The sequence below is a fragment of the Oncorhynchus mykiss genome, chromosome 11 (genome assembly GCF_013265735.2).
Source record: "Oncorhynchus mykiss isolate Arlee chromosome 11, USDA_OmykA_1.1, whole genome shotgun sequence".
Classification (NCBI taxonomy): domain Eukaryota; kingdom Metazoa; phylum Chordata; class Actinopteri; order Salmoniformes; family Salmonidae; genus Oncorhynchus; species Oncorhynchus mykiss.
The window spans coordinates 37741707-37761701 of record NC_048575.1 but is presented as its reverse complement, the minus strand read 5'-3'; the positions used below and the strand labels follow the sequence as shown (position 1 = coordinate 37761701).

Below are 19995 nucleotides of genomic sequence, written 5' to 3'. Positions count from 1 at the left end.
ATGGTTCAAAAATAAACATATCCAGGTGTTAGAATGGCCAAGTCAAAGTCCAGACCTGAATCCAATCGAGAATCTGTGGAAAGAACTGAAAACTGCTGTTTACAAATGCTCTCCATCCAACCTCACTGAGCTCGAGCTGTTTTGCAAGGAGGAATGGGAAAAAATTTCAGTCTCTCGATGTGCAAAACTGATAGAGACATACCCCAAGCGACTTACAGCTGTAATTGCAGCAAAAGGTGGCGCTACAAAGTATTAACTTAAGGGGGCTGAATAATTTTGCACGCCCAATTTTTCAGTTTTTGATTTGTTAAAAAAGTTTGAAATATCCAATAAATGTCGTTCCACTTCATGATTGTGTCCCACTTGTTGTTGATTCTTCACAAAAAAATACAGTTTTATCTCTTTATGTTTGAAGCCTGAAATGTGGCAAAAGGTCGCAAAGTTCAAGGGGGCCGAATACTTTCGCAAGGCACTGTACATTTAAATCTTACAAATTGATAAAAATGTGGGTGAATCTGGACTGGAGACTGTAATTGTCTGTTTTTGTCGATAAAGATTTGGATTATGATGCAGATGACCTTTGACCTAACGTCATTGAGAAGCATCTCTGTTTGATCCAACTGAGGACCAATAATCTCTCTCTGTCTCTTGCCCCATGCTCCCTCTCTTGCCTGTTGTGGTTCTCGGCTGTCAATCAAATGCAGCAGGACAGAAATAACCTGGTAAGTAGAACTGACCCCCTCATCCTCCCTCTTGACCCCTCCCCCTCTTACCTGTCAATCATTTAGAGCTCATGCAACACATTATTTTGTGATCCCATCTCTGTATTTGGATTTTTGTCACTGTTTATGACGAAGGTTGTGTTTTTGTTGGTGTTTGTTATCATGACAGTATTTTTCACCTGGTGGTCAGTGACATTAAACGTTGTCCGTCCATTTGAATTTATCAATACAGTAAAACATTTTTGTGATTTAAAAAAATTGTATTTAACCTTTATTTAACCAGGTTAAAACCCACTGAGGTTTAAAACCTATTTTGCGAGGGTGACCTGGCAAGAAGGCAAAACAGGGAAATAGCAGCGTGTCCATAAAACGTTACAGAAAAATACAGAATACACACAAAAGACAGTGTCACAAGTTAAAGATACTATTGAAGATTAGAACCAACTGCAGTTATCACAAACAGTTTTGTCAATGAGAGTCTTAAAAACAGGCAAGGACACAAACTGTCCTAACTTTAAAATCTTCTGAAGCATGTTCCAGGATGAATGGGCATTATGGGAGAAAGATTGTTTCCCCATCTCAGTTCTAGCCTTAGGAACAGACAAAGACAGCAGTGACTCTGAACGAAGACTATATTGAGTGACTGATCTGGTCAGTAAATGTATTGCGATTTGATACTGTGATTTTATTGAGATTAGATGTTCAAACATATTACTCACCATATGTCTGCTGCAGAGGGACAAGATGGAGCCATGTGAGAACTAGTTTTAATCAGTCATTAAAATAAAAGTGCTGAAAATAAATTGGCTCCCTATTTAAAGAAAAAAAGATGGAACAAGTTATGAAGGAAAAGCACTGGAGTTTTGGGGCAGGTATAGCCAACAGCCAATAATATTGTGATATTGTCAATATGACTTGACTTCAAAAATAATATTGTCTACTGTCAAACAAGCTTTGCAGTAATGATCAATTAGCGGATATTGACACTATTGAATCTGTCACAGGTGAATTACTATCAGAACCTAAATGAATCAACCGAAGATTCTCCCTTTTCTATAACAAATTGTACACCTCTGTTTGTAAATCCAGTCAGATCAAGTCTTCTTTTTAAAGATATAAGAACTCCTCTTCTTTCAACAGAGGAAGCCAGCTTGAGAGCCCACAAGTCTCTATCTATGAACTCAAAGGGGCATTGGATAACATGAATAAAGGCAAATCACCTGGTTGTGACGGTATTCCGCCTGAGGTCAATTTCAAATGTTGGAACCAATTAGGTCCACTGTTACTTGAAATGATAAACACAGCTGTTCACAAAGGTTTATTTGGAAGGGGCATAAATACAGCACTAATTTAGCTTTTATTTAAATAAAAAAAAAGGTTAATGACACCACCCAGTGCGCTCACTATTGCTCTCTATCTGTGATAAACACAGATATGAAACTATTTTCTAAAATTCTGTCGTCCCGTCCCCAAAGCGTATTTGTTCAAAAAAGACAGCCTCCATTACATGCTTCATCAGAAACCAATGCTCCATGGGCAGTTCTATCTCTCGACGTAGAAAATTATTTGATAGACTAGAATGGTCATATCTTTGATCGGTGTTGGATAATATGGAACTTGGCTCCAATTTCATTAATATGATTTTAAATTCTATATGCCAATCCCTCAGACATAGTAATAACAGGCAGTGCCTGCTCTGTTCCATTCAGAATAACTAGAAGTTGCAGGCAAGGGGATCCCATCTCACCTCTGCTATTTTTGTCTATGGAGCCCCTGAGCCTGGCAATTCGACAAATCGAAAGAAATTGCACCAATATCTCTCCATTCTGCGGATCACGACATATCATTTATACACTAAGTATACAAAATATTAAGGACACCTGCTCTTTCCATGCATGGACTGACCAGGTGAAAACTATGATCCCTTATTGATGTCACTTGTTAAATCCACTTCAGTCAGTGTAGATGAAGGGGAGGAGACAGGTTAAAGAAGGATTTTTAAGCCTTGACAAGTAAGACATGGATTGTGTATGTGTGCCATTCAGAGGATGAATGGGCAAGACAAAATATTTAAGTGCCTTTGAACGAGTTATGGTAGTAGGTGCCAGGTGTACTAGTTTGTGTCAAGAACTGCAACGCTGCTGAGTTTTTCACGCTCAACCGTTTCCCGTGTGTATTAAGAATGGTCCACCACCCAAAGGACATCCAGCCAACTTGACACAACTGTGGGAAGCATTGGAATCAACATGGGTCAACATGGGGGGGTACGCAACTCAATATTAGTAAGGTGTTCCTCAATCCCTCCGAAATGCTTTGAAGATCATAGACAAATTCAGCTCCATCTCAAGTAAATCTAACCAAATCTGCCCTCCTGCCTCAAGACATATGGAATCCCAATCGTTTCCCATTTTAAATATTTGGGAATAGATATACAGTACCGGTCAAAGGATTGGACACACCTACTCATTCAAGGGTTTTTCTTTATTTGTACTATTTTCTACATTGTAGAATAATAGTGAAGACATTAGAACTATGAAATAACACATATGGAATCTTGGAGTAACCAAAAAAAAGTGTTAAACAAATGAAAATATATTTGAGATTCTTCAAAGTAGCCACCCTTTGCCTTGATGACCGCTTTGCTCTTTGATGCACGCTAACTATTCAATTATATCAATTTGTGTATTGTGCATGTAGCCCCCCCAACAAGAAAAATGTATAAAGATTTAGTCACACAAATCTAATAAAAAAATATTCCGATATGTACAGTAACTATAAATTTTTCCCCAATCACTATTCAATACATGCCATACCTTCATATTTGTTTTTATCTATCATCTGTTTATTGACTGTTGTACCTTTTTTAACGTAGTCTAGATCCAGATCTGTATGTGCCCTTGCCAACTCCATTACTGTCATTATCAAGCCAAACATGACAATTTTGTATGACAATGAGTGACAGGGAGTTGGCATGATTAGCACAAAAATACTGGCACTCAGGCTACCATGAACGCTGGTGTGCCTGGTGTCATAATCATGGCATCCACTCACATTGTCTTATCCTTTCATGTAGAGCAGTTGTCCAACAACCCAGAGAGAAGTTGTAGTAGTGACTGACTGACATTGTTCTTGGCTGCTCTTCTATAGAACCCCAACCAAAAGCCTGTCATTCTGAGGAAGAGGAGACAGAGGATCAAGATTGAAGCCAATTGGGAGCTCTTCTACTACAGGTAGCTACACTTGGTCACGTACTCACAAATTGGCTTCCTTACTGTCTCTCTTACTAGTATAGGCTTAATTGTGTTTTGCCCTCGATCATTTTTCATGTATATAAATGTTTCTCCATCTGGAGCAGCCTTCTACTTTAAATTATGAAATAAATTCAATCAATGCATGAAAAGTGATTTGATTTTGGTTTTGGATAAGTAGTCCCATCTCCGGTTCTCCTTTGTCGCAGGTTCCAGTTGGACCACGCACGGCCCAACCTCATCTGGAACCTGAAGACACGGGAGGAGCTGCGGGATGCTCTGGAGGGCGAGATGAGGGCCTTTGGTGTAGACCGCGAGCTGGGCAACGCTAGCGTCATTTCCTGGAACCACCAGGAGTTTGAGGTCATGGTTCAAACCAAATTACGATGATATGATCATTAATCAACACAGCATGTGGATTGGTAGCTAACTTGTGTGTGGGTTGTGTGCTTTTGCGTGTGTGTGTGTGTGTTGCAGGTCAAGTACGAGTGCCTTTCGGATGAGATCAAGATTGGTGATTATTACCTGCGTCTCCTGCTGGAAGAGGATCAGACGGACGAGTCGGGGTCCATCAAGAGATCGTAAGATATCCGCTACCTACGACATGATCAGGCGTCTGTCTAAGCCATCTAATGACAATGTTGCTCTTGCATCCAATCGAAAGGCATAACTTAAAACGTTTTAATCACAATATTCCTCCGTCCATACATCATTCTCTTTCTCGTGCTCTCTCGCTCTCTCTCTCTGTTTCCCTCTCTTAGGTATGAGTTCTTCAATGAGCTCTACCACCGTTTCCTGCTCACACCCAAAGTCACCATGAAGTGCCTGTGCCTACAGGCCCTCACTATCGTCTATGGGAAGTGCTGCAATGAGATTGGCCCCTTCACTGACACCAAGTACATCATGGGCATGCTGGACCGGGTCAGTGGTGCTGACACAGACAAACCAAAGCAGTATAGCCGAAGCAGTATAGCAAACCAAAGCTTTATAGCTCAACATTTTTGCATGAATGGTTTAGCCAAAGAGAACTCAATTGCAGTGCACGCTTGGCCCCGCAAAAACACATTGACGCATGGGGGTTGGCTTGGCTGGGAAACTCCCTATATGAAAGCTGAAGGCTATCTAAAATATATGCCTTGTAGGCTAATGCATAATAACAAAATGTAATCATTATATACTGAACCAAGCTTAAACACAACATGTAAAGTGTTGGTCTCATGTTTCATGAGCTGAAATAAAAGATCCCAGAAATGTTCCATAGGCACAAAAAGCTGTTAGTGAGCATTTCTCCTTTGCTAAGATGATCCATCCACCTGACAGGTGTGGCATATCAAGAAGCTGATTAAACAGCATGAGCAGTACACAGGTGCACCTTGTGCTGGGGACAGTAAAAGGCCACTCTAAAATGTGCAGTTTTGTCACAACTCAATGCCACAGATGGGAGCTTGCAATTGGCATGCTAAGTGCAGGAATGTCCACCAGAGCTGTTGCCAAAGAATTGAATGTTCATTTCTCTCCAATGTCGTTTTAGAGAATTTGTCAGACATGGCCTTCTAGGCAGAGTTGCAAAGAAAAAGCCATATCTCAGACTGGCCAATAAAATGAAAAGATTAAGATGGGCAATATAACTCCGACACTGGACAGAGGAACTCTGCCTAGAAGGCCAGCATCCCGGAGTCGCCTCTTCACTGTTGACGTTGAAACTGGTGTTTTGCGGGTACTATTTAATAAAGCTGCCAGTTGAGGACTTGTGACTCATCTGTTTCTCGAACTAGACACTAATGTACTCTTGCTCAGTTTCCCACAGCTCTTTCTATTCTGGTTAGGGCCAGTTTGTGCTGTTCTGTGAAGGGAGTAGTACACAGCGTTGTACGAGATCTTCAGTTTCTTTGCAATTTCTCACATGGAATAGCCTTTATTTCTCAGAACAAGAATAGACTGACAAGTTTCAGGAGAAAGTTATTTGTTTCTGGCCATTTTGAGCCTGTAATCGAACCCACAAATGTTGATGTTCCTGATACTCAACTAGTCTAAAGAAGGCCAGTTGTATAGCACAGTTTTCAGCTGTGCTAACCAAAGGGTTTTCTAATGATCAATTAGCCTTTTAAAATGATAAACTTGGATTAGCTAACACAAGGTGCCATTGGAACACAGGGGTGATGGTTGCTGATAATGGGCCTCTGTACGCCTATGTAGATTTTCCATATAAAATCTGCAGATTCCAGCCACAATAGTCATTTACAACATTAACTATGTCTACACTGTATTTCTGATCAATTTGATGTTATTTTAATGGACAAAAAATGTGCTTTTCTTTCAAAAACAAGAAAATTTCTAAGTGACCCCAAACTTTTGAACGGGTGTGTGTATATTTGGTATGTATGTATGTACCGTTGAAGTCGGAAGTTTACATACACTTAGGCTGTAGTCAATAAAACTTGTTTTTCAACCACTCCACAAATTTCTTGTTAACAAACTATAGTTTTGGCAAGTCGGTTTGGACATCTACTTTGTGCATTACACAAGTAAATTTTCCAACAATTGTTTACAGACAGATTATTTCACTTACAGTTTACTGTATCACAATTCCAGTGGGTCAGAAGTTTACATACACTAAGTTGACTGTGCCTTTTTAACAGCTTGGAAAATTCCAGAAAATGATGTCATGGCTTCAGAAGCTTCTGATAGGCAAATTGACATCCATTGAGTCAATTGGAGGTGTACCTGTGGATGGATTTCAAGGCCTACCTTCAAACTCAGTGCCTCTTTGCTTGACATCATGGGGAAATCAGCCAAGACCTCAGAAAATATATTGTAGACCTCCACAAGTCTGATTGATCTTTGGGAGAAATGTCCAGACGCCTGAAGGTACCACGTTCATCTGTACAAACAATAGTACGCAAGTATAAACACCATGGGACCACGCAGCCGTCATACCGCTCAGGAAGGAGATGCATTCTGTCTCCTAGAGATTAACGTATTTTGGTGCGAGAAGTGCAAATCAATCTCAGAACAGCAGCAAAGGACCTTGTGAAGATTCTGGAGGAAACGGGTACAAATGTATCTATATCCACAGTTAAACGAGTCCTCAGCAAGGAAGAAGCCACTGCTCCAAATCCGCCATTAAAAAAAGCCAGAATACGGTTTGCAACTGCACATGGTACCTTTTGGAGAAATGTCCTCTGGTCTGATGAAACACAAATAGAACTGTTTGGCCATAATGACCATCGTTATGTTTGGGTGAAAAAGGGGGATGCTTGCAAGCCGAAGAACAACATCCCTACCGTGAAGCACGGGGTGGCAGCATCATGTTGTAGGGGTGCTTTGCTGCAGGAGGGACAGGTGCACTTCACAAAATAGATGATGTGCACTTCACAAAATAGATAGAATCATGAGGGAGGAAAATTATGTGGATATATTGAAAAAAAGTATTGAGTCAGCCACCAATTGTGCAAGTTCTCCCACTTAAAAAGATGAGAGGCCTGTAATTTTCATCATAGGTGCCCTTCAAATATGACAAGACAAAATGAGAAAAAAAATCCAGAAAATCACATTGTAGGATTTTTAATTAATTAATTTGCAAATTATGGTGGAATATAAATATATGGTCACCTACAAACAAGCAAGATTTCTGGCTCTCACAGACCTGTAACTTCTTCTTTAAGAGGCTCCTGTCCTCCACTCGTTACCTGTATTAATGGCACCTGTTTGAACTTGTTATCAGTATAAAAGACACCTGTCCACAACCTCAAACAGACACACTCCAAACTCCACTATGGCCAAGACCAAAGAGCTGTCAAAGGACACCAGAAACAAAATTGTAGACCTGCACCAGGCTGTGAAGACTGAATCTGCAATAGGTAAGCAGCTTGGTTTGAAGAAATCAACTGTGGGAGCAATTTTTACCAAAATATAACTTTTTGGTAAAAACTCAACTCGTCGTGTTTGTCGTGTGACAAAGAATGCTGAGTTGCATCCAAAGAACACCATACCTACTGTGAAGCATGGGGGTGGAAACATCATGTTTTGGGGCTGTTTTTCTGCAAAGGGGCCAGGACGACTGATCCGTGTAAAGGAAAGAATGAATGGGGCCATGTATCGTGAGATTTTGAGTGAAAACCTCCTTCCATCAGCAAGGGCATTGAAGATGAAACGTGGCTGGGTCTTTCATCATGACAATGATCCCAAACACACCGCCCGGGCAACGAAGGAGTGGCTTCGTAAGAAGCATTTCAAGGTCCTGGAGTGGCCTAGCCAGTCTCCAGATCTCAACCCCATAGAAAATTTTGGAGGGAGTTGAAAGTCCGTGTTGCCCAGCAACAGCCCCAAAACATCACTGCTCTAGAGGAGATCTGCATGGAGGAATGGGCCAAAATACCAGCAACAGTGTGTGAAAACCTTGTGAAGACTTACAGAAAATGTTTGACCTCTGTCATTGCCAACAAAGGGTATATAACAAAGTATTGAGAAACTTTTGTTATTGACCAAATACTTATTTTCCACCATAATTTGCAAATAAATTCATAAAAAATCCTACAATGTGATTTTTCTGGATGTTTTTTTTTTTCATTTTGTCTGTCATAGTTGAAGTGTACCTATGATGAAAATTACAGGCCTCATCTTTTTAAGTGGGAGAACTTGCACAATTGGTGGCTGACTAAATACTTTTTTGCCCCTGTGTGTGTGTGTGTGTGTGTGTGTAATCTAAATCTATGCATAATAACCCAGCGTTCATTAGTTAAATATAAGGCTAATACTGCATTGAATTTATTTCCTGCACTATGTTGCACTAACCACCAGTGATGACAGTTATGCTTTTGGATCCAATATCCCTAAATGGATGTTTATCATCTGCTGAAATGACAGTTTCAATTTCTATAGTCATGTTCCAAAGAGTCTTTTATTTAATTTATTTTTTTGCCTATTTAAAACGACCAAATGTCAGCCTTTTACCAGATCTGAATATTTTTCCATGACCCGTATGCCTAACTGATCAAATTCCTGTGGACTAGGTTATATACATTAATGTTCTGCCCATTAATTAATTTATTTTAGGCCTTAGTGTAAAAAAAACAGCCATACATGGGGCCTCCCGGGTGGCGCAGTGGTCTAGGGCACCAGAGACTCTGGGTTTGCGCCCAGGCTCTGTCGCAGCTGGCCGTGACCTGGAGGTCCGTGGGGCGACGCACAATTGGCCTAGCGTCGTCCGGGTTAGGGAGGGTTTGGCTGGTAGGGATATCCTTGTCTCATCGCGTACCAGCGATTCCTGTGCCAGGCGCAGTGCACGCTAACCAGGTCACCAGGTGCACGGTGTTTCCGCCGACACATTGGTGCGGCTGGCTTCCGGGTTGGATGCGCGCTGTGTTAAAGAAGTGGTGCGGCTTGGTTGGGTTGTGTTTCGGAGGACGCATGGCTTTCGGCCTTCGTCTCTCCCGAGCCCGTACAGTTGTAGCGATGAGACAAGATTGTAACTACTAACAGTTTGAGACCATGAAATTGGAAAAGGGGGTAAAATTATAAAACAAAACAAAAAAAACAGCCATACATGATTTACATTTTTTGATAGACTCATAAACACAAACAAGCACTAGGCTACACAGCTTTTCCCCTCCCAAATACAGGGGAACTCGACATATTACACATATGCCGTCTAAGCCACACACACTGTCAGAGTTCCTTTTGGCACAGTTCTGAAATGGTAACTCCTCCCTCTCCCCCTCTGTATTGCCTCTGTACAGTCTACAGACAAACTGGAACGAGACAGACTGATCCTTTTCCTAAACAAACTCATTCTCAACAAGAAAAATGTGAAGGAGGTGATGGACTCCAATGGAGTTCGCATCCTAGTGGACCTGCTCACCCTGGCCCACCTACACACCAGCCGAGCCACTGTCCCACTACAGGTAGGTCTTTACCGCTGCCCTGTATGAACCACCCAAATGGTAGCATATTCTTCTCATCACATATCAAAAGCTGTATGTTTTGATACAGTTACAGGTGATTGAAGCGTATAGCTGTTGGAATTCAACTCGAATTTTGGCAGCTATATGCCTCAGTAACAGGCCAGTCTGTCTGGTTTCATGCTAATAACATGTCTGTCAGAGCAATGTGATCGAGGCCGGGGCGGACATGAAGAGGGAGAGCGAGAAGGAGTGGTACTTTGGGAACGCGGACAAAGAGAGGAGGGGCCCCTTTAGCTTCGAAGAGGTATGTTTCTATTGAATGCCAAACCAAGACTAATGCTTAGCTCTACTTCAAAAGAAAGCTCTTAGGTCTGATTATCTGGATCCAGTTGCATTAATTCGTTTTTTTGTTGGTATTTCCATGAAAAGGTACATTTTGTAACATGGGTGAACTATCCCTAAGTATGATATCTTTGACTGAACACATGCATGTGCCCTCCAGATGCAGGAATTCTGGAACACAGGAGTGCTGACGGCCAAGACGCGGTGCTGGGCCCAGGGCATGGACGGCTGGCGCCCCCTTCATGCCATCCCCCAGCTCAAGTGGTGCCTGCTAGCCAGCGGGCAGGCAGTGATGAACAAAACAGACCTGGCCACGCTCATCCTCAACATGCTCATCACCATGTGCTCCTACTACCCCAGCAGGTAGGGAGAAGATCATCAGTTATCTCCTTTTCCCCGCTTCTGTTCTCTCTGTCTCTTACTTTCTTTCATTCTTTCTCTTATTCTCTTTCATTCCACCTCTTGCTCTTTCATTCTCACTTTAATTTTCTCCCTCTCTTTTATCCTCTTTCATTTTGTCTCTCACTGAAACCCAGTTTAAAGTGTGCGTATGTCTCCGTCTTTCCCCAAGGGACCAGGACAATGCCATTATTCGTCCCTTACCCAAGATCAAGAGAATGATCAGTGACAACACCTGCCTCCCTCACATTGTCCAGGTGATTGAAACCAACCTATTATCAGCTCCATCTCCCTCCCATAGTTAATAACATTCACATGTTTGGTTGTCATTCAAATCACTATCCTACCACTTTAGCCAGCTGGACTGGTATTCATAAAGGATCTAAGATAAGGTGTGCTGATCTAGGATCAGGTCCCACGCTCCATTGTTTATAATCTAAAAGGTCAAACTTATCTTAGATCAGTACTCCTACTCTGAAACGCTTGAATACGAGCCCTGAAATGTACCAAGTTAAATGTAGACCCAGGTCTCCCTTGTGAAAGATGTCTTCTGACCTCAATGGCACTTCCTGGTTAAATAAAATGTAATGATATGTGTACTATTTCCTCCTCCCTTCTCCAATCAGCTGCTGCTGACCTTTGACCCCATCCTGGTAGAGAAGGTGGCCAACGTGCTGTACCTGGTGATGCAGGACAACCCCAACCTGCAACGCCTCTACCTCACCGGCATCTTCTTCTTCATCATGATGTACACCGGCTCCAACGTGCTGCCTGTGGCCAGGTCAGACTGGTGGAGAGATGCAACCGGACACACACGCATGTCATACACTCACGCACACACTACGATCCACGCATGACCGACTTGCCAAAACTATAGTTTAACAAGAAATTTGTGGTTTAAAAACAAGTTTTAATGACTCCAACATAAGTGTATGTAAACTTCTGACTTCGTGTGTGTCTATCTATCTATCTACAGTGCCTTGCGAAAGTATTCGGCCCCCTTGAACTTTGCGACCTTTTGCCACATTTCAGGCTTCAAACATAAAGATATAAAACTGTATTTTTTTTGTGAAGAATCAACAACAAGTGGGACACAATCATGAAGTGGAACGACATTTATTGGATATTTCAAACTTTTTTAACAAATCAAAAACTGAAAAATTGGGCGTGCAAAATTATTCAGCCCCTTTACTTTCAGTGCAACAAACTCTCTCCAGAAGTTCTATCTATCTATCTATCTATCTATCTTTCTATCTTTCTGATGGCCTACATTATGTCTTGTGGTTTCCTTTAGGTTCCTGAAGTACACTCACCTGAAGCAGGCCTTTAAGTCAGAAGAGGCCAAAGGTACAGACATCGTGCAGCGCAGTGTTCTGGGGCCGGTCCTGCCCGAGGCCATGGTGTGTTACCTGGAAAACTACGAGGCAGAACGCTTTTCCGAGATCTTCCTTGGAGAGTTTGACACGCCAGAGGCCATCTGGAGCAGCGAGATGAGGTAGACAAAAGCTTGCTGTTATTGTCTTTTGCACAGTCTGGAATCAAATCTCAGGCACTATCCCCAATTCTTTATTTTTACTGGATTTGAAGGACCAGATGGTGTTGAAGGAATGTTTTAGGACCAAGTCTCTCTCTCTCTCTCGTCTACACATCTGCCTCGGCCCCCCCTCAAAGGCGGATGATGATAGAGAAGATTGCGGCCCATCTGGCCGACTTCAGCCCACGGCTGTACAGCAACACGCGGGCCCTCTACCAGTACTGCCCCATCCCCGTGGTCAGCTTCCCCCAGCTGGACAACGAGCTCTTCTGCAACATCTATTACCTCCGGCACCTGTGTGACGCCAACCGCTTCCCGAACTGGCCCATCCGAGAGCCCGTATGTTGATGTTAACTGTGCGTGTGTGCATGCAACTATATGATGGTAGAATGGGCTTGTGAGAGGCTGATTGACAAATGAAAGTGTGTTTTGGAAGCGTTTCCGACTGCAGCACCTATACTAAAAGTGTATATGAAAGGGATGGAGACCTTAATAGTGCTATCATCATTGGTCTCTATTGTATTCTGCCTCCTGCAGGTGAAGCTGCTGAAGGATGCCCTGGAGGCCTGGAAGAAGGAGGTGGAGAAGAAGCCTCCCTCCATGTCTGTAGATGATGCCTACGAAGTCCTCATCCTGCCCAAGGGTCAGGGACAGTAAGTGGCCATTCATATATGATAAGATAAATGCACTTCTCCCTTCCCTCTGTCATCTCTCCTCTACAAGATGTCTATTGGTACTCTGTAGATGGAATATTTAAGATTTTCTGATTGTTATACAATTGTTTTTCCACAGGCATGAGGAGAGTAAGATCAGGAAGGCCTACTTCAGACTGGCACAGAAGTACCATCCGGACAAGAACCCAGAGGGCAGGGTATGTTACCTCACCATTGCTACTTCCCAGGTGGCACCTTATTCCCTATGTAGTGCACTATATAGGGCAGTGGTCACAAACAAAACTTGAAACGTGTTTTTTTTTGTTTTCCATCGCATGACCAAATGAACATGACCCTATATTATTGGGCCTTCTGTGTTGTGTGGCTGGTCGATCTTCAACCATCCTAGTCGGTCCCCAAACATTTCTGTAAAAAACCCAACGATTAAGCCTCACATTACTATTTTTTTGTCATTCGTCTCACACTGTTGGCGGTAGGCGCACTTGTTCCCATTTTTAACCATTTAATGTGTCTGAAGCTATAAACTCCACCTTTCCGGTATGCCCGGACAGCAAATCAAGTGCGCCTACAGCCGGCTAATCGGATAGCTCAGATTACCGTTTCTGAAGCTTCCTCGAGCACACAGCAAAGTAGATACTGTCAACAAAAACTGTAAAGAGCAGCTGTTTCTATGAGTGAGTTCATGTTTAAGTTTTTACTCTGCACCGTCAACACTTTTTATTCAACACTTTTATAAGCCAATAAATGTGCTGCTGCCTACTCGCGCTACAACCAGCACTGCAGCGAATGAGTGTATCGATAGGCTTGCATTATTCATGTTAGCGACTTGGGTCATTTTTCATATGGAGGGAAGTTTCACTTTCTCTGGTCATAGCAGTTACAACATGAATTTGTGCATGAGGCAGAAATAATGCGGTGTGACTAGAGTTTCCCCATCAGCTGGAAGACGGTGTCCCCTTTTTGGTCAGTCTCAGTGGAGGGAGAGCAGAGGGACATTGAGCAAAGCAATTTATTTTAAATTAGGCCCACTTGGCTGTGCCTTACAAGTAATACAACAACTGTTCTATTACCAGTTTGATCATATACCACAAGTTTTGAAATATAATTTTTAAATGGTCTGAGAATAACAACAATGTCATGTTTTTATCTGAGCGGTGGATCTCGGCGTCCATTTTGACTCAAAGTGACCACAGATATCGGGATTAGGATGCCGTTTGGGGCATAGCTATTATCATCAGTTTGAGCAGTTTTCCCCTCCTGTCTTGGAGCATTTACTTTCATTGTTCAGAGTTGTGTCTGTGTTCATGGCTGTGTCTCTTTGTGTGTTCAGGACATGTTTGAGAAGGTGAACAAGGCCTATGAGTTCCTGTGCACCAAGTCGGCCCGCATTATTGATGGCCCCGACCCTGAGAACATCATCCTCATCCTCAAAGCCCAGAGCATCCTCTTCAACAGACACAAACAAGGTCTGACATTCTAATACTCTCTGCACCATTCTGCATTGTCTGTAGTATTGTATTTTTTATGTTATTAATGTGAATTGGACATAAAAACAGACAACAATTATAATGTCAGGGCATATTAACTTGCATTGGTTTTTGGACGCAAATGCTAAAAGGTTAGCATTTGGAGACGGTGGCCATGTAAATAAAACCAAAGGATGGATTGCTATCTTACCTTGTCCATAGACTGCTTACAGGCCAAATAAACCTATATGTTGTTTTGTAAATTGGGTGAACTATCCCTTTAAGGCAAGCTCTTGTTATCCTTTGTCGACAGAACTGGAACCTTACAAGTACGCCGGCTACCCAATGCTCATCAAGACCATCACCATGGAGACAGGTGACGAGCAGCTGTTCTCCAAGACCTCCCCCCTGCTCCCAGCTGCAATCGAGCTGGCCTTCCACACGGTCAACTGCTCTGCCCTCAACGCTGAGGAACTACGCAGAGAACGCGGCATTGAGGTAAAACTAACAACACTACTGGCTGTTCACATATCAGGGTCATATTCAATGAAAGTAAATGACTATAACAGGGAGAGGTGTCCAATAAGAAATGTTAGTTTTTCATTTTCCGTTGCAAAACATTTTACTACGTTTTAAAACCATGTGCGCTAATAAATACAATTCAGATATTGCAACAATCTTCACCTTTTGTGATCGACATTCTTACATTTATACTTTTCTGGTGTATAACATAGTCCACCAAAAATATCCCTCTCCCATTTCCACCAGATTCTGTTGGACGCCCTATCCCGGTGTGTCGCTGTTTTAACCGCTTCCAGCAAGTCTGATGACATGGCTGTTCAAGTAAGACCACCACAGTGCCAGGACGTGGTGGAGTGGTAACACTCCCTGGCACGTCTTATATACGATTCCCCCACCGGAGACAAGGATTCAATTCTTGTGTTTACCCTTTCTATTCTTTATCCCACTTGCTTGTCTCCCCTTCTAATTTCCTTACTGTCTGAATAAAGTGTAAAATCACATTTAAAAAAATATATATATATTTAACAACACACCAGATACACAAACATCCCTCTGTCACACTAATTTCACTGTATTCTAACCCATACATGTCAGCCTGGAAATGAGTGTTACTGTTCAGTGTCGTTAATGGGCTGTGTTATTTTGTCTGTTCCTAGGTGTGTGGCCAGGTGTGTAAGTGCTACAGTGTAGCGGCTCAGTTTGAGGAGTGCCGGGAGAAGATCATCGAGCTGCCCAACATCATCAGGGATCTGTGTCACATGCTCTACTATGGGAAGGTGAGACCTCTACTTAATCATGTAACAACACCTTATATCTCTGGCTCTGTATGTACTAATGAGATACCACTCTGACACCAACTTGTACTTCCAAAAAGTGGCATTTTAAATGTGAGCACACACCTTCAATTGATAGCAATCATCTCTCTCTCTCTCTCTCAGGGTCTCCAGCGGACAGCGGCACTGGCCGTGCAGTGCGTCAGCTCCTTCGCCGTGGACTACTTCCTGCAGACGCACCTGTACCATGCCGGCGTGCTCTGGCACCTCCTGGTGCATCTGTTCAACTATGACTACACGCTGGAGGAGAGCGGCGTGGCCACCAGCCAGGACACCAACCAGCAGGAGATGGCCAACAGCCTGGCCAAGCTCAGCCTGGTGGCCCTCAGTCGTCTGGGGGGCTACACCCCGACACCCCCACCCCCTGGAGATGGAGGTGTAGTGGAGACTAACGGGGTGGAGGGGCAACCCCCGGAGAACCCTACAATTCGTAAGAGCCTGGCGGCCATGCTCACACCCTATATATCGAGGAGGTTAGGGTCAAGGGCACCGTCAGAGGTGAGTGATATTGGAAAAGGTGAAAGGGAATATGTAGATTAGACACAATTACACATACTCATAGACCCACTAGTTAAAACACTCTTGAGGATATACTCTGATATGCCACACACACTCACACACACTCACTCACTCATGCAGCTGTCCCATGTATTTTCCCCTGTGTGTCATACTAGGTATTGAAGCTGCTGAACAGCAACTCAGAGAACCCTTACCTGATCTGGAACAACGGGACCCGGGCCGAGCTTCTGGAGTTCCTAGAGGCCCAGCAGGAGGCCAACATCAGGAGGGTGAGCAGAGCACTTGGACTGACTCTAGAATGTGGCTACGTCCCAAATGGCACCTTTTTCCCTGTATAGTGCCCTACTTTTGACCCGGGTCCATTTGGGATGCTGCAATGGACATCTGTGTTATGATCACTGTAAAAGTGTATTATTAGGCCTGTATATAGAAATGTGTCTCTGTCTTAGGGGGATAACGATAAGAGCTTTGGCTCAGAGTTTGTGTTCAGTGACCATGGTAAAGAGCTTATCGTGGGCGAGGTCTTTGTCCGCGTCTACAACGAGCAGCCTGCCTATCCTCTAGAGGTGAGCCCCAACACTCAGTTTAGTGTCAAACCAAGCCCCATACTCGTCACTGTCAACCATTGTTCAATCAAATTGGTACTAACAACATTGTCATGCCATTAAGTAGCACACAGTCACGGTAATCCATTTGCTTCACGCAGCTCACAGTAATATCTGAAAACCTGCAGGTAATTATCTGGTAATGCGTACAGTACCAGTCAAAAGTTTAGACACACCTTATGTTTTTTCTTTATTTTTACTTTTTAGTTTCTACATTGTAGAAACTGTTAAGGAAGACATCCAAAATATGAAATAACATATATGGAGTCAGGTAGTAACCAAAAAAGTGTTAAACAAATCAAAATGTATTTTATATTTGAGATTCTTCAAAGTAGTGTGAGTGGACCAAGTACTTGGAGGTTGCTCTAAAGCGGAAAGGTGGAATGAACTTGTCAAGAGCAAGTTTTCTTAATTTAACAAAGTTCTCTATTGAGGTATTTTTCCTTCTCAAACACTCCAACACAATCAAGGATGATATCCCAAGGAAAACACATCTTCACAACAACAAGGAAGACAAGGTGAGTATCTTTAAACTATAACATAAATCACTGGTGTGTCACCGCCTTCACGATCCGTCCATGGAGAGCCCCCTTCGGGTGGTTGCCCGGATCAGTGGTGACCATTCCCTAGAGGTGGTGTGTCCCCTTCTCCCTTCCAAAAGGTACGTCCTCTCCTTTGTAGAAGCAAACACTTTTTTTTCTCCCCCCTCTGCCAGTTCCCTCCTCGCTCTTGTAGGGGGAAGAGAATAGCTCATTAGTACCGTCAGCTGGCCTTAATTGCCTCTGATCACCTTCACTCACATGCCGGGTTGGGCTACTGTCTGTGGGAGCAAACAGTAGCCACCTCTGGTGGTCCTTCCACAGTAGCCACCATTTGACAGCTTTGCACACTCTTGGCATTCTCTCAACCAGTTTTACCTGGAATGCTTTTCCAGCAGTCTTGAAGGAGTTCCCACAAATGCTGATCACTTGTTGGCTGCTTTTCCTTCACTCTGCGGTCCATCTTATCCCAAACCATCTCAGTTGGGTTGAGGTTGGGTGATTGTGGAGGCCAAGTCATCTGATGCAGCACTCTATCACTCTCCTTCTTGGTCAAATACCCCTTACACAGCCGGGAGGTGTTTTGCGTCATTCTCCTGTTGAAAAACAAATGATAGTCCCACTAAACGCAAACCAGATAGGATGGCGTATCGCTGCAGAATGCTGTGGTAGCCATGCTGGTTAAGTGTGCCTAAATAAATCACAGACCGTGTAGTGTAATCAGAAAAGCATCCCCACATCATGCCACCTCCTCCATGCTTCACTGTGGGAACTGCTCATGCGGAGCTCATCCGTTCACCTACTCTGTGTCACAAAGACACGGCGGTTGCAACCAAAAATCTCAAATTTGGACTCAACAGCCCAAAGAACAGATTTCCACCGGTCTAATGTCCATTACTTGTGTTTCTTGGCCCAAGCAAGTCTCTTCTTATTGGTGTTCTTTAGTAGTGGTTTCTTTGCAGCAATTTGCGCATGAAGGCCTGATTCACACAGTCTCCTCTGAAAAGTTGATGTTGAGATGTGTCTGTTACTTGAACTCTGAAGCATTTATTTGGGCTGCAATTTCTGAGGCCGGTAACTCTAATAAACTTATCCTCTGCAGCAGAAGTAATTTTGGGTCTTCCTTTCCTGTGGCGATCCTCATGAAAGCCAGTTTCATCATAGCAATTGATGGTTTTTGCAACTGCACTTGAAGAAACGTTCTAAGTTCTTGACATTTTCCGTACTCACTGACCATCATGTCTTAAAGTAATGATGGACTGTCATTTCTCTTTGCTTATTTGAGCTGTTCTTGCCATAATATGGACTTGGTCTTTTACCAAATAGGGCTATCTTCTGTATACCACCCCAACCTTGTCACAACACAACTGATTGGCTCAAACGCATTAAGAAGGAAATAAATTCCACAAGTTAACTTTTAGCGAGGCACACCTGTTAATTGAAATGCATTCCAGGTGAATAACTCATGAAGCTGGCTGAGAGAATGCCAAGAGTGTGCAAAGATGTTATCAAGGCAAAGGGCGGCAACTTTGAAGAATCTCAAATTTATCATTTGTTTCACACTTTTTTGGTTACTACATGATTCCATACAGTATGTGTTATTTCATAGTTTTGATGTCTTCACTATTATTCTACAATGTAGAAAATAGTAAAAATAAAGAAAATCTCTGGAATGAGTAGGTCTGTCCAAACTTTTGACTGGTACTGTATGTATTTAGCTATAACCATGTAATTAAATAGAACACTAGTAATTTGATGTATTTCTATGGTTATAACCATCCAAATATTTAGTTTAAACATCAGATCAGATGTTATAGGCCTTGTTATTAGTCTGTAACAATGTCTCCCTGTTGATTATGGTCCAGTACCCCAAGGCATTTGCGGCCAGCCTGCTGGACTATGTGGGCTCCCAGGCCCAGTACCTCACCACCCTGCTGGCCATGTCCCAGAGCAACAAGGTGGAGTCCCAGCAGCACGCAGAGAGGCTCCACAGGGCTGAGATGGCCCTGGAGGCCTTGCGCAACGTCATTAAGAACAACCCAGGTACTGTATAATATACAACCACTGCTCATTCTTTTAAAAAATGCTTCGCTTTTTTCATTACCTGAATGTGTGCTCTGTGACCTGTGTTGACCCCAGGTTCGGAGACCGAGTGCATCGGCAATTTCAAGCTGCTCTTCTCCTTGTTACGGGTTCACGGGGCTGGGAAGGTGCAGCAAATAGCTTTGGAGGTACAGTGACTCTCTCAACTCAAATGTGCTCTCTCTCACTCTCTCTCACTCTCTCACTCTCTCTCTCACTCACTCTCACACACACACACACACACACACACACACACACACACACACACACATATATTCACTCTTTGTTTTTCTCCCCAAGGTTGTGAACACGGTCACCTCCAACCAGGAATGTGTGGCCAACATCGCTGAGTCCCTGGTGCTGTCCAACCTACTGGTGCTGCTGCACTCCTTGCCTTCCAGTAAGACCACATAACACCTACTTCATCTACTACTCCTTTCTACGATATACACTATTCAAAACCTGTCTGATTTTATGTATTCCTTTCAGGCCGGCAGCTTGTACTGGAAACCTTGTACGCCTTGACCTCCAACACCAAGATAGTCAAAGAAGCTATGGCTAAGGGTCAGTATTATGCAGATTTGTTCTTGAATATCCAGTATTATAG

At 43.1% G+C, this 19995-nt stretch overlaps 1 protein-coding gene across 6 annotated transcripts in view; it reads left to right on the top strand.

Moving 5' to 3' along the window:
• The window catches only part of LOC110535661 (dnaJ homolog subfamily C member 13), a 74342-nt gene that overhangs the window by 48051 nt on the left and 6296 nt on the right, over positions 1 to 19995 (top strand). For 4 of the 6 annotated variants that reach the window (XM_021620805.2, XM_021620802.2, XM_021620800.2 and 1 more), the window contains 26 exons: positions 705 to 722; positions 3870 to 3952; positions 4180 to 4333; positions 4448 to 4551; positions 4732 to 4891; positions 9709 to 9873; positions 10073 to 10177; positions 10376 to 10578; positions 10787 to 10871; positions 11241 to 11395; positions 11909 to 12109; positions 12286 to 12487; positions 12686 to 12801; positions 12941 to 13019; positions 14153 to 14288; positions 14602 to 14786; positions 15057 to 15131; positions 15467 to 15586; positions 15749 to 16141; positions 16318 to 16431; positions 16612 to 16728; positions 17238 to 17285; positions 19172 to 19349; positions 19446 to 19537; positions 19689 to 19788; positions 19878 to 19952. In XM_021620805.2, coding sequence (XP_021476480.2) covers positions 705 to 722; positions 3870 to 3952; positions 4180 to 4333; positions 4448 to 4551; positions 4732 to 4891; positions 9709 to 9873; positions 10073 to 10177; positions 10376 to 10578; positions 10787 to 10871; positions 11241 to 11395; positions 11909 to 12109; positions 12286 to 12487; positions 12686 to 12801; positions 12941 to 13019; positions 14153 to 14288; positions 14602 to 14786; positions 15057 to 15131; positions 15467 to 15586; positions 15749 to 16141; positions 16318 to 16431; positions 16612 to 16728; positions 17238 to 17285; positions 19172 to 19349; positions 19446 to 19537; positions 19689 to 19788; positions 19878 to 19952 — 3463 coding nt within the window. The remainder of the gene's footprint in view (positions 1 to 704; positions 723 to 3869; positions 3953 to 4179; positions 4334 to 4447; positions 4552 to 4731; positions 4892 to 9708; positions 9874 to 10072; positions 10178 to 10375; positions 10579 to 10786; positions 10872 to 11240; positions 11396 to 11908; positions 12110 to 12285; positions 12488 to 12685; positions 12802 to 12940; positions 13020 to 14152; positions 14289 to 14601; positions 14787 to 15056; positions 15132 to 15466; positions 15587 to 15748; positions 16142 to 16317; positions 16432 to 16611; positions 16729 to 17237; positions 17286 to 19171; positions 19350 to 19445; positions 19538 to 19688; positions 19789 to 19877; positions 19953 to 19995) is intronic. The other 2 variants (XM_021620801.2, XM_021620804.2) reach the window with 2 other exon arrangements.